Source organism: Dermochelys coriacea, chromosome 18, assembly GCF_009764565.3.
Source record: "Dermochelys coriacea isolate rDerCor1 chromosome 18, rDerCor1.pri.v4, whole genome shotgun sequence".
In the NCBI taxonomy this organism is placed as follows: domain Eukaryota; kingdom Metazoa; phylum Chordata; order Testudines; family Dermochelyidae; genus Dermochelys; species Dermochelys coriacea.
In genome coordinates this window covers 3,058,182-3,075,303 of record NC_050085.1, presented here as the reverse complement: position 1 = coordinate 3,075,303, position 17,122 = coordinate 3,058,182, and the positions used below count along the sequence as shown (strand labels likewise).

General features: G+C 42.8%; 1 protein-coding gene across 1 annotated transcript in view; it reads right to left on the bottom strand.

The window, feature by feature from the left end:
• CCDC30 (coiled-coil domain containing 30) overlaps positions 1 to 17,122 on the bottom strand; it is a 127,410-nt gene that overhangs the window by 95,878 nt on the left and 14,410 nt on the right. The window contains exon 2 of the mRNA XM_043500104.1: positions 2,763 to 2,953. Coding sequence (XP_043356039.1) covers positions 2,763 to 2,927 — 165 coding nt within the window. The 5' untranslated portion in view covers positions 2,928 to 2,953. The remainder of the gene's footprint in view (positions 1 to 2,762; positions 2,954 to 17,122) is intronic.

Below are 17,122 nucleotides of genomic sequence, written 5' to 3'. Positions count from 1 at the left end.
CCTTTGAAATGAATAGTTGTATTCATACTGTTAATTTTTTTGGCTGCACAAAATTTACAACAAAATTACTGCCTCTCTCCATGGGAGAAGTATAGATTAAAATCTTTATATATTAATAGTTTTGAACCCAAAATTATAATCAGAAGTTTGTCATACTCAGTTGTCCAGAGTTAAGAGATTCCTATCAGACATCACGTATAACTATAATGGATGAGAAGTGTGAAAGTCTGTACTAGAGTTAGACAGGGAGTGTGTCAGACTAAACTCAAGTACGGTCCTTCACTAACCAAAGTCAGTGAGGACTGTATATGTTGTATGTCCTTGGTGGGAGTTTTAGCCATTAGCTACCGTAGCTCTTTTTCACAAGAGATTGTTTCATTTGGCCAAAGAATATACTAGTGACTATATTCTGTGATCTAGGATCCCTTGTCCTTTGCTCACCTGGGGCACACCAACAATGCTGTTGCCTGAGTGATGCATGGGAAACTTTGCATAGATATGTGTAAAATATCCTTTTCTAACATTCTTTTCTCTCCATTCTTCCTCCCTTTGATTAACTCGCTTGTTCAGTGCTGACTTCTCAGTTAGGGCTGCCCTCTTTGCAGATTTTATCTGATTATACCTGGTAATTGACCAAGAACAAGTTGTAATTAAACTCAGTATTTTATTAGAAGGTTACTATAGCTCAGTTGGCTCTTTTTAAAATATCTTGTGGCTTCTAATTGAATTTTTAAATTGGGAATAATTGATCTGTTTGTAGTGATTATTTGTATCAGCTGGCAGAGCACTGCTGCAATGGTTCATGACCCAGAACTTTTGTATAAATGAAGCTTCCCCCCTTAATGCTAATGGAAGAGACTTATGTGTCTAAACATCAGCCATAACCTGGATTTGTTAAATGTGAACTCAGGTTGGTATTTATCTGAAAATATTAATGACTATTTATTTATAATGTAAAAAGAAAAGGAGTACTTGTGGCACCTTAGAGACTAACAAATTTATTAGAGCATAAGCTTTCGTGAGCTACAGCTCAGAGTCTGAGCTGTAGCTCACGAAAGCTTACGCTCTAATAAATTTGTTAGTCTCTAAGGTGCCACAAGTACTCCTTTTCTTTTTGCGAATACAGACTAACACGGCTGCTACTCTGAAACCTATTTATAATGTGTGTGATGTGGGCATTGAATGTTTTTATTTGGGGTACCAGAGCCTTTTGTGACTTGAAGATTTAGGCTCTAACCCTGAAAAGACTTAGGGATGGGGTTTTCTCAAGCCTAATGCTGAGCTCTTTTGAATATTCCACTCTATGCATATGCTTAATTCTTTTCAGGATTGGGGTCGTATTTACGAAATTGTCTAATGACTACTTTGGAGTGCATAAGCATAAGGTATATTTTTGTCGCTTTTATGTTTTACTATTTATAGACTGAATATGACAGGATTATGGTCAAATTTAATAATAGCACAATTATTGAAACAACACAGCCTGCGACAGAACACACAGGACCCAAAAGGGGGCTCTTATAGTTATGGCTATTCCATATCACAAGTTCCCTAACAGCAGCAGGCAACATCTTCCTGGACAGTGGGAAGCTGGGACCAAGACAAGTTCCCTCCAGAGCTCAAAGGCAAAGGACAGGACAGGGGCACCTGATTTCCAGGGGCAGCCGGTCTCCAAAAGCATATATGAGGCCAGTCTTGTAAGGAGGTGCTCATAGGGAACCTTTTGTAGCATACAATAAGAAGTTTTATTGGTCCTACAAAACTCAGGAACCATGCTCCGTATTCTTGAGCACTATGTACTGGCACCTTTTCTGTTCACTAACTATTTACCTTTATATAGAGACAGAGCACTCCTGTAACAAGTCTCCTAGAAATGGCTATTATGGTTGAAATGGTACATCGAACTAACAATACTCTTTGGTATGCTGGTTTTGTTATGAACCATGCTTTGGAATAAGCAGCCTAAAAATATGAAGGCCTGTGGGGCTAAAATACAAAGCCAGGCAACTTTTTTAGGAGAGTGTTTTCTTCTAAAGCATCTCCTGTTTCTTTGAAGGACTTTGGAAATGAGCTCTATCACAGAGCCTTAATCTTGCCATTCCAAGACCTTTATGGACCCAGTCCGGAAGTTCTTACTCAGTCCTCATTTGTGCATAGCTTTATCAGATCTCCGAGTTATATTAGAAGTCTCATGATACATAGTGTTTTACTTAAAGCCCCAGTTCCTGCGGTCATGTGATTGGGAGACTCTTAGCTTTTGTGGGTTGTTTTTTTTTTTTAAATAAAGTTTCTATCCTTCATGATTGTGAAGAATTCCTCAAAAGCTAGAAAGAACACAGTATATTCTTTTTAAAGTCTCAAGATTTTTAAGCTAATCTCACAATTTTGAGAGAGCCATGACTCATGAAATCCTGCACATGGAGTCATCAGAAAACCTCGGGTCAGTGGGAAGCCAATACTACCTGAGTAAGACTTCTGAACTGGGCCTTATAGGTTTTCTTTTTCATAACAGAGCCTTCAGCACTCTCTCCTTTTATAGAAAAAAGAATGCTGTTAATTATCCAATTCCAGAACTCTGGAGCAAAGCAAGTGCAAACATGGATAAGTAAAAATTAGTATGGAAACAGACTTCAGCTTTAAGAATACAGGGGCTTCTTATAAATGATAAAAATGTTTTTAATTTAAAAAAAACCCCTGAGAATAGCCTTAATTGTCCCTTTGGAGGGGCTAATCAGATAATCAACAACTGAGGAGTTTGATACCTGAAGTTGTGCTGCACACAGTCCATCTATGTAGCTATGTGAATCCAGCTTTTGATCTGCAATCTCTAGTTTCTCCAACAGCGTAGTTCTTTCTACCAGTAAATAAGCAATCTGTTCACTGGGACTGCTTTGAGCTATCTTGGACAAGCCTTCCTGTGCCAGCATTTCCTCTACCTCCTTCAGCTGGGCTTCTGAAAGAAACACAGAGAGCAATGAGCAATCATTAGTGTATGGTTAGGGGTTGGATTTTCAAAACTGCCTGATACCCATAGCCTATGACCGCCAATGAGTGCCTAACCTCTTCAAATACTAATAACCCCTACTCTGCTGACATGCAGAGCTGAGCATGTTCAGCACTCACAAGTGTGGTTAGATTTTCAAAAGTACTTTGCTCCTAGCAGCTTCCATTGTTCTCAAGTGCACTGAATGAGGCAGGAGTTCTGTGGGAAAAATAGTATGTGATCATGTAATTGATAAGCAAATTAAGGTTGCAAGGTCGACCTTAATTCTGGTTTATCCTAACTTTTGAGACCTTGATTTTGCAACCTTAACTTTCTTTGAAAGTAGAGAGACAAGGTAGGTAAGGTAATACCTTTCATTGGACCAACTTCTGTTGGTGAGCAGGACAAACTTTTGAGTTTACACAGAGTTCTTCTTCAGGTCTTCTTTTAATGTAGGTTTTATGTATGTAATTTCCAAATTTAAATAAATAAATAAATAAATGAATGAATAAAAATTCCATCATGTGGAGCCATATTGACCCCCAGCTTGGGTCCTCAACAGGGTTCAGCATGTTAGATCCACAGCATCGACCTCTACTACTCGAACTAATACACAATCGAAGAAGTCAGGCTATTATCCTCTATGTAGACCAGTCACTAAAGGAGGATGAGTTATACTTTGCCATTGGGTTTCATGCCTATTTGTTGACCACAGAGAAACGGAGAGATGAGGATTCCTGGGCTCAATTCCAGGTTTGGTAGGGGAGTGTTCTCTAATGGTTATGGGACCTTCTGGCCCTGGGTTCCTAGCCCATCTCTGTTCCACTTCTGTCTCCCTCCCCCTCTGCCCTATCCATCAGCTCATAGATTCATAGATACTAAGATCAGAAGGGACCATTCTGATCATCTAGTTCGACCTCCTGCACAGCGCAGGCCACAGAATCTCACTCACCCACTCCTACGAAAAACCTCACCTATGTCTGAGCTATTGAAGTCCTCAAATTGTGGTTTAAAGACTTCAAGGAGCAGACAAGCCTCCCACAAGTCAACCATGCCCCATGCTACAGAGGAAGGCGAAAAACCTCTAGGGCCTCTGCAATCTGCTCTGGAGGAAAATTCCTTCCTGACCCCAAATATGGCAATCAGATAAACCCTGAGCATATGGGCAAGATTCACCAGCCACATACTACAGAAAATTCTTTCCTGGGTAACTCAGATACCATCCATCTAATATCCCATCTCAGGGGATTAGGCCTATTTACCCTGAATATTTAAAGATCAATTAATTACCAAAATCACATTATCCCATCACACCATCTCCTCCATAAACTTATCAAGTAGAATCTTAAAACCAGATAGATCTTTTGCCCCCACTGCTTCCCTTGGAAGGCTATTCCAAAACTTCACTCCTCTGATGGTTAGAAACCTTCGTCTAATTTCAAGTCTAAACTTCCTGGTGGCCAGTTTATACCCATTTGTTCTTGTGTCCACATTGGTGCTGAGCTGAAATAATTCCTCTCCCTCTCCTGTATTTATCCCTCTGATATATTTATAGAGAACAATCATATCTCCCCTCAACCTTCTTTTAGTTAGGCTAAACAAGCCAAGCTCCTTAAGTCTCCTTTCATAAGACAAGTTTTCCATTCCTCGGATCATCCTAGTAGGCCTTCTCTGTACCTGCTCCAGTTTGAATTCATTCTTTTTAAACATGGGAGACCAGAACTGTCTGACCCGTTGCAGTCTCCCCTTTAACCAATTCCTTATCCACCTTTTGATGTTCATATTGATCCCCATCTTCTCCAATTTAACTAATAATTCCCCATGTGGCACAGTATCAAATGCCTTACTGAAATCTAGGTAAATGAGATCCACTGCATTTCCTTTATCTAAAAAATCTGTTTCCTTTTTTGAAAAAGAAGGAGATTAGGTTGCTTTGGCACGATCTACCTTTTGTAAAACCATGTTGTATTTTGTCCCATTTATCATTGACTTCAATGTCCTTAACTAATTACTCCTTCAAAATTTTTTCCAGGACCTTACATACTACAGATGTCAAACTAACTGGCCTGTAGTTACCTGGATCACTTTTTTTTCCTTTCTTAAAAATAGGAACTATATTAGCAATTCTCCAATCATTCGGTACTACTCCTGAGTTTACAGATTCATTAAAAATTCTTGCTAATGGGCTTGCAATTTCAGGTGCCAATTCCTTTAATATTCTTGGATGAATATTATCTGGGCCCCCCGATTTAATCCCATTAAGCTGTTTGAGTTTCGATTCCACCTCAGATATGGTAATATCTACCTCCATATCCTCATTCCCAATTGTCATGCTACCATTATCCCTAAGATCCTCTTTAGCCTTATTAAAGACTGAGGCAAAGTATTTGTTTAGATATTGGGTCATGCCTAGATTATCTTTAACCTCCACTCCATCCTCAGTGTTTAGCGACCCCACTTCTTCTTTCTTAGTTTTCTTCTTATTTATATGGCTATAGAACCTTTTACTATTGGTTTTAATTCCCTTTGCAAGGTCCAACTCTACTCGACTTTTAGCCTGTCTCACTTTATCCCTACATGTTCTGACCTCAATTAGGTAGCTTTCCTTGCTGATCCCTCCCATCTTCCACTCCCTGTATGCTTTCTGCTTCTTCTTAACCACCTCTCTAAGATGCTTGCTCATCCAGCTTGGTCTACAACTCCTTCCTATGAATTTTTTCCCCTTTCTTGGGATACAGGCTTCCGATAGCTTCTACAGCTTTGATTTAAAGTAATCCCAGGCCTCCTCTACCTTTAGATCCATAAGTTCTTCAGTCCAATCCACTTCCCTAACTAATTTCCTTAATTTTTTAAAGTCAGCCCTTTTGAAATCAAAAACTCTAGTTGCAGATTTATTTTTGTCAATCCTTCCGTTCAGTTTGAACTGAATTAGCTCATGATCACTTGAGCCAAGATTATCCCCTACAACCATTTCTTCTATGAGGTCCTCGTTACTCACCAAAATTAAATCTAAAATGGCATCCCCTCTAGTCGGTTCAGCAACTACTTGATGAAGGAATCCATCAGCTATCGCATCTAGGAAAATCTGAACCCTATTATTATTACTAGCACTGGTCCTCCAGTCTATATCTGGGAAGTTAAAGTCTCCCATGATCACACAGTTTCCATTAGTATTTACTTTATTAAAGACATTAAAAAGGGCTCTATCCATATCCAAATTAGATCCCGGAGGTCTATAGCGCACCCCAAGCACTATCGTAGGAGAGGCTTTACTAGTTATCTTCCCCAATGTAATTTTTGCCCAGACAGACTCTGTCTTATCCATTGCATCACTTCTTATTTCTTTACATTCTACCTCATCATTGATATACAACGCTACTCCACCACCTTTACCTTTGTTTCTGTCTTTCCTAAAGAGCACATACCCTTCAATACCTGTAGTCCAGTCATGACTACTATTCCACCATGTTTCTGTTATCCCTATAGTATCTGGTTTCATTTCCTGCACCAGTAGCTCTAGTTCCTCCATTTTGTTACCTAGGCTCCTCGCATTGGAGTACAAACATCTTAATTTTTGCTGTTTGGCCTTGCTCACATTTTGTACCCTATTAGGCACAGTCCTTCTACAACCAGTATAACCTATTAGACTAGTATCCACACCGCCCTCGCTCCTTATATACATTCTCCTACCCACGGCTGTATCCTTTCTTACTTCGTCTTCTTCCCTCTCAATGCTAATATTTGGCGTGGAGATTACCTGGACGTCTCCCAACCATCTCCCCCAAACTCCCAGTTTAAAGCTCTCTTTATCAGTTGTGCCAGCCTTGATCCTAGAAGTCTATTTCCTTCCCTACTCAGATGAAGTCCATCCTGAGAGAACTGTCCTCTGTCCGTGAATGCCTCCCAGTGGCCATACATCCCAAAGCCCTCCTTATAGCACCACTGCCTAAGCCATCTGTTGACAGTCATAATCTTGTCACACCTTTGTTACCCTTCTCTAGGAACAGGAAGGATCCCGCTAAAGATCACCTGAGCCTCAATTTCCTTAAGCATCTTCCCCAGCCTAGCATAGTCTCCCTTAATACTTTCCAGCGAGAATCTAGCTGTATCATTTGTTCCCACATGAAGGATAATTAGGGGATTCTTTCCCGCTCCCTTTTGGATCCTTTTCAACCTCAGGTCTACATCCCGTATCTTAGCACCTGGAAGACAGCACACCCTTCTATTCTCTGGATCAGCTCTAGTTACAGGCCTGTCTATTCTTCTCAATAAAGAGTCCCCTATCACATAGACCTGCCTTTTCCTGGTGACAGTGCTATTCTCCAGTCTCTCCCCTGTTCCCTCTGGCTGCAAGTTCTTTCCATTCCTATTTTCCCTTATGATCCTCTTCAACCCATCCTGTATCCTCCTGGGCTCATATTTGGTGTAGTCTCCCTTGACTCTTCCGCTTTTCCTATAGGACTAGCCTCTCTTCTCTTCTTCCTTCCCTTCCACCTTCAACAAGTACCTGCTGAGCCCCTTCTTCATTTTCCAACTCTGCAAACCTGTTCCTAAGCTCTATTTCTCCTTCACTAGCCCGTCTTTTCCTCTGCCTGGTTCTTTTAGTCACATGCTTCCACTAACCACTTTCCTCACCCAGTCTCCCCTCAAAATTCCCCAGCCCTGCTTCCATCTGTAAGTCTGAGCTTTTCCCTTCAGATACCTCATATCTTTGCTCCATCATCTGCTCAAACCCCTTCCTAAACTCAATGAGACTTTCCACCGGCATCTCCAAACCTCGGATTTTTTCCTCCATCAGCTCTATCAGACAGCATTTCATGCAGAAAAAACTCTTACCAGGTCCCCCCTCCAGGATCATGTACATACCACAGCTTCCACATCCAGTCATCCTCAATGTGTCTTCCACTACAGGAGTCACTCCCACAGCTGCCTCTGTATCTGTCATCGCCTTCCCACCTAAGTCCTGTTAATCTGGGAAACACAAGCCACATCAAAAAGACCACCCCCCCCAGCAAAAGCAAACCCCAAACAAGCACCACAATACAAACTCCCCTGTTTACAGCTCTGTTTGCTAGCTCCTGTGCCGCTGCAGCTCCAAGCCCTGTCCCCCTCTCCCTCTGCTCCTATCCACCACCACCCACCTCCTGTTCGCATTTGTCTCCCTGCTCCAATTCCTTCAACATTCTCTTCCCTGCCGATGCCAGTTTCTCACCCCTCTACATTCCAGTATCTATTCCAGTGTCTTTCCCTTCCTCTGTGCTGCCTGGATGCCAGCAGCCCTGACCTGTCAGTAGGAACAACTGCAGGGAAATTCCTGCTCAGCCCCTGCACCCCCAGGATGCATAATGCTCAGTCTCTCTGTGGGAATGATGCGTGCACAATCTTGTGACACACAGCAGAGGAGAGGGAATGGAGCATGCTCAATGCAGACAGACTCTTGAGAGAAGTTAGCTGCTGAACTCTAACAACCTGTATGTGTGCAAACTGAGATTTTTTGGAGGTTTATACCTTGGCCACATTTGGGCAAATTTTCATGGGGACAGCAAAAGGCATGCCCCTGACACCTGGATGACACCCTGCCAAATGTAAGTCTCTGTTCCAAAGCACAGAGGTGTTATAGCTTCTCAGCAAAGCAGCTGTAAGAATTTTTAACACAGGTAAACACTGTATTTTCCCTAACCTCATTGTCAGAAACAGCCACTTTTAGCTGAAACTTCCTTTAAAAGGCTCTGCCCAAAGCTGACATCAAGCATAGAAAACTTTAGTCCAAATGGATCATTTGGCAAAGTCATAAGCAACTGAAAATACAGCCTCCTAATGCGAAGTGTCAGGCAACCTCAGTAACAGGTGGTGTTACCAGCTCCACCTGAATATTCAATAAACCAAACATCACATAAAAAAATGCTGGTTCAAACGATCTGATATCTATGGGCATGTCATCAAGCACTCATCAGTGCATGCGGCAGAAATGCTATTGCTCAGGGCTGGATTAAAGAGTTTTGGGGCACTGTGCACTACAGAAATTGGGGGGCTCCCACCATCACTCAGATTTAGCTTGGCTGCCCCAAACCTGAGCGGTGCTGCAACTCCACACTAGCTCTGCTCCAGCTGCTGCCAGCCCTGCACATCATCAACTGAGGCTGCTCAGCAAAGTGCCCTTGCCCCACACACTGAATGCCCCTCGCACCCCACAGATACCCCAACAACCCTCCACCAGCCCCAACATATCCTGACAGTCCCCATAAACATTGCAGCAATGCTGACATACAGCCCACTCACCGTACAGCCCCAACCCCTTAGCCCACAGCCCCCAACATCCCAGCTCCCAACCCCACCACCACCAGTATCCCCTGCTCATCCCCAGCCCCTCAATATTCCTGACTTACCCCATAGGCCATCAACAACTTACTCCCCACTCCAGGACCTTCCTGGCCACTCATCGGCACCCCCTCTGCTCAGCGTTCTTCTCCTGTCCTGAGCTAGGATGGCTCCTCCTGATCCCAGCTGCTCAGTGGCTCCACTCGCTCCCATTGCCCACTCCACATTCATACAGCACAGGCCAAGTTTGAGTGAGTGGCTTTGCCTGGGTGCCTGCCCCCAGCCCATGATGACAGAGAGGCGACCAGCCAAATGTGAGTGATGCTGCGACTCAGAAGAACATAAGAATGGCCACACTGGGTCAGACCAAAGGTCCAGCCAGCCCAGTATCCTGTCTACCAACAGTGGCCAATGCCAGGTGCCCCAGAGGGAGTGAACCTAACAGGTAATGATCAAGTGATCTCTCTCCTGCCATCCATCTCCACCCTCTGACAAACAGAGGCTAGGGACACCATTCCTTACCCATCCTGGCTAATAGTCATTAATGGACTTAACCTCCATGAATGTATCCAGTTCTCTTTTAAACCCTGTTTTAGTCCTAGTCTTCACAACCTCCTCAGGCAAGGAGTTCCACAGTTTGACTTGCGCTGAGTGAAGAAGAACTTCCTTTTATTTGTTTTAAACCTGCTACCCGTTAATTTCATTTGGTGGTCCCTAGTTCTTACATTATGGGAACAAGTAAATAACTTTTCCTAATTCCCTTTCTCCACACCACTCATGATTTTATATACCTCTATCATATCCCCATTTAGTCTCCTCTTTTCCAAGCTGAAAAGTCCTAGCATCTTTAATCTCTCTTCATATGGGATGCATTCCAAACCCCTCATCATTTTAGTTGCCCTTTTCTGAACCTTTTCTAATGCCAGTATATCTTTTTTGAGATGAGGGGACCACATCTGTACGCACTATTCAAGATGTGGCGTACCATGGATTTATATAAGGGCAATAAGATATTCTCTGTCTTATTCTCTATCCCTTTTTTAATGATTCCTAACATCCCATTTGCTTTTTTGACTGCCGCTGCACACTGCATGGACATCTTCAGAGAACTATCCACGATGACTCCAAGATCTTTCTCCTGATTAGTTGTAGCTAAATTGGCCCCCATCATACTGTATAGTTGGGGTTATTTTTTCCAATGTGCATTACTTTACATTTATCCACATTAAATTTCATATGCCATTTTGTTGCCCAATCACTTAGTTTTGTGAGATCTTTTTGAAGTTCTTCACAGTCTGCTTTGGTCTTAAGTATCTTGAGCAGTTTAGTATCATCTGCAAATGTTGCCCCCTCGCTGTTTACCCCTTTCTCCAGATCATTTATGAATAGGTTGACTAGGATTGGGGAACACCACTAGTTACCCCTTTCCATTCTGAAAATTTACCTTTTATTCCCACCCTTTCTTCCCTTTCTTTTAACCAGTTCTCAATCCATAAAAGGATCTTCCCTCTTATCCCATAACAACTTAATTTACGTAAGAGCCTTTGGTGAGGGACCTTGTCAAAGGCTTTCTGGAAATCTAAGCACACTATGTCCACTGGATCCCCTTGTCCACATGTTTGTTGACCCCCTCAAAGAACTCTAATAGTTTAGTAAAACACAATCTCCCTTCACAGAAACCATGTTGACTTTTGCGCAACAATTTATGTGTCTGACAATTTTATTCCTTACTATTGTTTCAACTAATTTGCCCGGTACTGACGTTAGACTTACTGTCTGTAATTGCTAGGATCACCCCTACAGCCCTTCTTAAATATTGGCGTTACATTAGCTATCTTCCAGGCAATGGGTACAGTAGCTGATTTAAAGGACAGGTTATAAACCATCGTTAATAGTTCTGCAATTTCACATTTGAATTCTTTCAGAACTCTTGGGTGAATGCCATCTGGTCCCAGTGACTTGCTACTGTTAAGTTTCTCAATTAATTCCTCCAGTGTCACTTCAATCTGTGACAATTCCTCAGATTTGTCACTTACAAAAGACGGCTCAGGTTTGGGAATCTCCCTAACATCCTCAGCTGTGAAGACTGAAGCAAAGAATTCATTTAGTTTCTCCGCAATGACTTTATTGTCTTTAAGTGCTCCTTTTGTATCTCGATTGGCCCCACTGGTTGTTTAGCAGGCTTCCTGCTTCTGATGTACTTAAAAATCATTTTGTTATTACCTTTTGAGTTTTTGGCTAGTTGTTCTTCAGACTCCTTTTGGTCTTTTCTTATTACATTTTTACCTTTAATTTGGAGTGTTTATGCTCCTTTCTATTTACCTCACTAGGATTTGACTTCCACTTTTTAAAAGATGCCTTTTTATATCTCATTGCTTCTTTTACATGGCTGTTAAGCCATGGTGGCTCTTTTTTAGTTCTTTTACTGTGTTTTTTAATTTGGGGTATACATTTAAGTTGGGCCTCTATTATGGTGTCTTTGAAAAGTGTCCATGGAGCTTGCAGGGATTTCACTCTAGTCACTGTACCTTTTAAGTTCTGTTTAACCTCCTCATTTTTGCATAGTTCCCCTTTCGGAAATTAAATGCCACAGTGTTGGGCTGTTGAGGTGTTCTTCCCGCCACAGGAATGTTAAATGTTATTATATTATGGTCACTATTTCCAAGCGGTCCTGTTATAGTTACCTTTTGGACCAGATCCTGCATTCCACTCAGGACTAGATTGAGAATTGCCTCTCTCCTTGTGGGTTCCTGTACCAGCTGCTCCAAGAAGCAGTCACTTAAAGTATCAAGAAATTTTGTCTCTGCATTTTGTCCTGAGGTGACATGTACCCAGTCAATATGGGGATAATTGAAATCCCCCACTATTGTTGAGTTTTTTATTTTGATAGCCTCTCTAATCTCCCTTAGCTTTTCATCATCACTGTCATAAATATAAAGAGAAGGCTAACCACCTTTAAATCCCTCCTGGCCAGAGAAAAAAAACCCTTTCACCTGTAAAGGGTTAAGAAGCTAAAGATAACCTCGCTGGCACCTAACCAAAATGATCAATGAGGAGACAAGATACTTTCAAAACTGCAGGGGGGACAAAGGGTTCTCTCTGTCTGTGTGTTGCCTTTGCCGGGACCTGAGCAGGAATGCAGGTCAGAACTCCTCTAAAGGGTTAATAAGCAATCTAGTTAGATATGCATTAGATTCTGTTTTGTTTAAATGGCTGATAAAATAAGTTGTGCTGAATGGAATATATATTCTGGTTTTTGTGTCTTTTTGTAACTTAAGGTTTTGCCTAGAGGGATTCTCTATGTTTTGAATCTGATTACCCTGTAAGGTATTTACCATCCTGATTTTACAGAGGTGATTCTTTTACTTTTTCTTCAATTAAAATTCTTCTTTTAAGAACCTGATTGCTTTTTCATTGTTCTTAAAATCCAAGGGTTTGGGTCTGTGTTCACCTATGCAAATTGGTGAGGATTTTTATCAAGCCTTACCCAGGAAAGGGGGTGTAGGATTTGGGAGGATTTTGGGGGAAAGACGTTTCCAAGCGGGCTCTTTCCCTGATATATATTTGTTAGATGCTTGGTGGTGGCAGCAATAAAATCCAGGGGCAAAACGTAAAATAGTTTGTACCTTGGGGAAGTTTTAACCTAAGCTGGTAAAAATAAACTTAGGGGAGTTTTCATGCAGGTCCCCACATCTGTACCCTAGAGTTCAGAGTGGGGAAGGAATCTTGACATGGTGGCAGAGCGGTGGGATTAACTTGAAATCATTTTGAGATCAATTTGAGATTTTTTGAACCAGAAGCACAGATTTTAAAAAAGGACATTTTTTTCCCTTTGGGCTGCTGGAAAGGAGGTTTTAAGCTGAAGGCAGTTAGAGTTTTTTTGTCTCTGCTTGGGGGCCAGAGCAGAGACAAAAGGGAATTGTCTTTTGTGAGATGGAGTTTTCTCTATCTAAAGGTAGGGTAGTTAACCTCCTGCAGGGAAATTCACAAGTCTTCACAGACTTGAAGTTGATTTTTTTTTTCCCTAAGAGCAACTAGAGGAGTTTTCTGTTATTTGCCTGGAGACAAAGGTGTTAGTATTTTTTTTTATTTATTTTTCTGGAGGCTGACAATCACTATCAGAGAACATAGGAATCCGGTTACAGCACAACCTATATATATATATTTTTTTTTGACAAGCCAAGTTTTTTCTTTGCTTGATTGTTTTATTTCTATCTCTCGGGTCTAAAGTTAGTTAAAAACAGAGAGGCTAACATGACAGAAACCAAGGCAAAACACAAATTGGAGTTAACCAGACTGGAGGCAGCGAAAGAGGCAGAAAAAGCCCTAGAGGCTGCCCACAGGAGAGCTATGGAGGCAAAGGACAGAGAAATGGAGGCAAAGGACAAAGAAATGGAGGCAGCAAAAGAGGCAGAAAAAGCCCTAGAGGCTGCCCACAGGAGAGCTATGGAGGCAAAGGACAAAGAAATGGAGGCAAAGGACAAAGAAATGGAGGCAGCAAAAGAGGCAGAAAAAGCCCTAGAGGCTGCCCACAGGAGAGCTATGGAGGCAAGGGAAAAAGAACTGGAGGAGAAGGAAAAAGAGAGGAAGCATGCACTGGAGATGGAGAAGGTAAGGGCTGAGCGGAATCTACTGGATAACCCTAACAATCCTTCCCCAACAATCCACAAATGGGAGCGACTATGTCCACAGTATAATGAATCCAATGATATTGCTGAATATTTTCTCACCTTTGAGAGACTGTGCACTCTCCATAAAATTCCTGAAGCTCACAAGATGACCACATTGGTTGCAAAATTAACTGGAAGAGCTCTGGACATATTCAATAAGATGCCTATTGATGAGGCTTTGGATTGTAATAAGTTCAAGGATTTGGTTTTAAAGCAATTTCAAATTACATCTGAAATGTACAGAGTAAAATTTTGAACCCTTAAGAGAGGGCCTGGACTAAGTAATGTGGCTTATCTAAACCAGATGAAGGATCTGTTAGATAAATGGGTCCAAGGAAGGGGTGTCACTAGCTTGGATGGAATGTGTGATTTGATAGCTCAGGAGCAATTCCTGAATATGTCCAAGGAGGAAATAAAACAGTGTTTATGGGATAAGGAAAGGGACTCAGCAGAAAGTCTTGCTTCTTATACTGATCGATACAAGCAGTCCCAGACCACCAGAGAGGCGGGGCAAGCTGGAACAAAATGGGTGGACAGAGGAGAGAGGAACAACCCTGGTTGCAGTTGGAGCGGATACCAGAAGGGACACCCTCAGACCACACCCTACTACCGGGGGCAGCCCAAGACCCCTACTACAAACCAAGGAATACTCCAGACTCCTTATCATTCAGTCACACCGTTCTACAGCATCCCACCTCACCCCAGTGACCTGTCAGCTGGACGATGTTTTAAATGTAATGAGCCGGGGCATGTAAAGGTCAACTGTCCCAAGAACCCCAACAGATTACAGTTCATTGCACCGGAATCACACCAGAGATTCTCAGGCCCAGATACCTCCCAGATACCCTTGGACCGGAGGGAAACTGTGAGTGTGGGCGGGAAGAAGGTCACCACGTGAAGGAACACTGAAGTGCAACTGTCGGCTATCCATGCTTCCTTAGTGGACCCCAATTTAATCGACCCAGAGATCCAAGTGACAATTCAATCCTTCAAGTGCAACTCTTTCAATTTGCCTACAGCCAAGTTGCCTGTCCAGTACAAGGGCTGGTCAGGAACGTGGACTTTTGCAGTCTATGATGATTATCCCATCCCCATGCTGTTGGGGGAAGACTTGGCCAATCATGTGAAGCTAGCCAAGAGGGTGGGAATGGTCACCCGCAGCCAAGCTAAGCAAGCTGTGACGCTTAGTTCTGTTCTGGAAACTTCTACCAGGACCCAGTCAGAGGTGATGGACCCGGACCCCAGGCCAACATCTGCCACAGGAGTAGTGGATCCAGTCCCAGAGACCCAGACAGAGCTAGTCCCAGAACTGGAATCGGCGGAACAACCAGCACCAGACCCATTGCCAGCACTGAATCCAGTACTTGCAACCCCAACCCCAGAAGGCCCCACCGAACCTGAACCGGCAGCAGCCGATAACCCTACACAAGAGGCTCAGCCGGAGCCTGAAACCCAACATAGTGCATCAGCGGAGAGCAGTTCACAGTCAACGGAAACAGCCCCATCCCCTACATCGCTTCCAGAGGGACCAAGCCTAGGTCCACAATCCAATGAGGAACTGATGTTTCCAGCATCAAGGGAACAGTTCCAGACTTAACAGGAAGCAAATGAATGCCTCCAAAGAGCTTGGACGGCGGCACGGAGCAACCCACTGCCTCTTAGCTCTTCTAATCAATCCAGGTTTGTTGTAGAAAGAGGACTTTTATACAAGGAAACTCTTTCTGGTGGACACCAGGAAGACTGGCATCCTCAGAGACAGTTGGTAGTTCCAACTAAGTACCGGGTCAAGCTCTTGAGTTTAGCCCACCATTATCCTAGTGGCCATGCTGGGGTGAACAGGACCAAAGACCGGTTGGGGAGGTCATTCCACTGGGAGCGAATGGGCAAGGATGTTTCTACCTATGTCCGGTCTTGTGAGGTATGCCAAAGAGTGGGAAAACCGCAAGACCTGGTCAAAGCCCCTCTCCAGTCACTCCCCATCATTGAAGTTCCATTTCAGCGAGTAGCTGTGGATATTCTGGGTCCTTTTCCGAAGAAGACACCCAGAGGAAAGCAATACATACTGACTTTCATGGATTTTGCCACCCAATGGCCAGAAGCAGTAGCTCTAAGCAACACCAGGACTAAAAGTGTGTGCCAGGCACTAGCAGACATTTTTGCCAGGGTAGGTTGGCCATCTGACATCCTCACAGATGCACGAACTAATTTCCTGGCAGGAACTATGCAAAGACTTTGGGAAGCTCATAGGGTGAATCACTTGGTTGCCACCCCTTACCATCATCAAACAAATGGCCTAGTGGAGAAATTTAATGGGACTATGATACGTAAATTTCTAAATGAGCACTCCAATGATTGGGACCTAGTGTTGCAGCATTGCTCTTTGCCTACAGAGCTGTACCACATCCCAGTTTAGGGTTTTCATCATTTGAACTTGTATATGGCCGCGAGGTTAAGGGGCCATTACAGTTGGTGAAGCAGCAATGGGAGGGGTTTACACCTTCTCCAGGAACTAACATTCTGGACTTTCGCAAAAAGAAAAGGAGTACTTGTGGCACCTTAGAGACTAACAAATTTATTTGAGCATAAGCTTTCATGAGCTACAGCATCCGACGAAGTGAGCTGTAGCTCGTGAAAGCTTATGCTCAAATAAATTTGTTAGTCTCTAAGGTGCCACAAGTACTCCTTTTCTTTTGATCCAGTATAACAATCTCATCCTAAGCCTGAAGGCCAAATCAACTGCATGTTTCCACTCCACATTCTGCTGCCTGGTCTATCTACCCCGTCGATGGAAAACACCCTGCGGTTTCCTGTTTGTCTCCTCCCTTGATTTTAAATTGCAGATTGTACAATGAGTATACTAAGGTCAAATGTGGCTGCCTTGCCGTTTTCCTGCACAAAAAGTGCAGCAAAATACTTTTTTATTTATTTTGCTGTTTAAAATACACCTGGCCGCATGTTCTAGATGCACATCTAAGAAATATGACAATGCTAACGCTACAGATTCCCAAGAAATTATAAACTCTTCCTCCCCCAGTAGCAGTTTCTGTAATCAGGATGATCACATGAACACCCACCCAGAAACTGCATACACCCAACTGCTAGATTGAGCTTCATCTTCAAAAAATTCATATTTGACCTAGAATAGAAATGA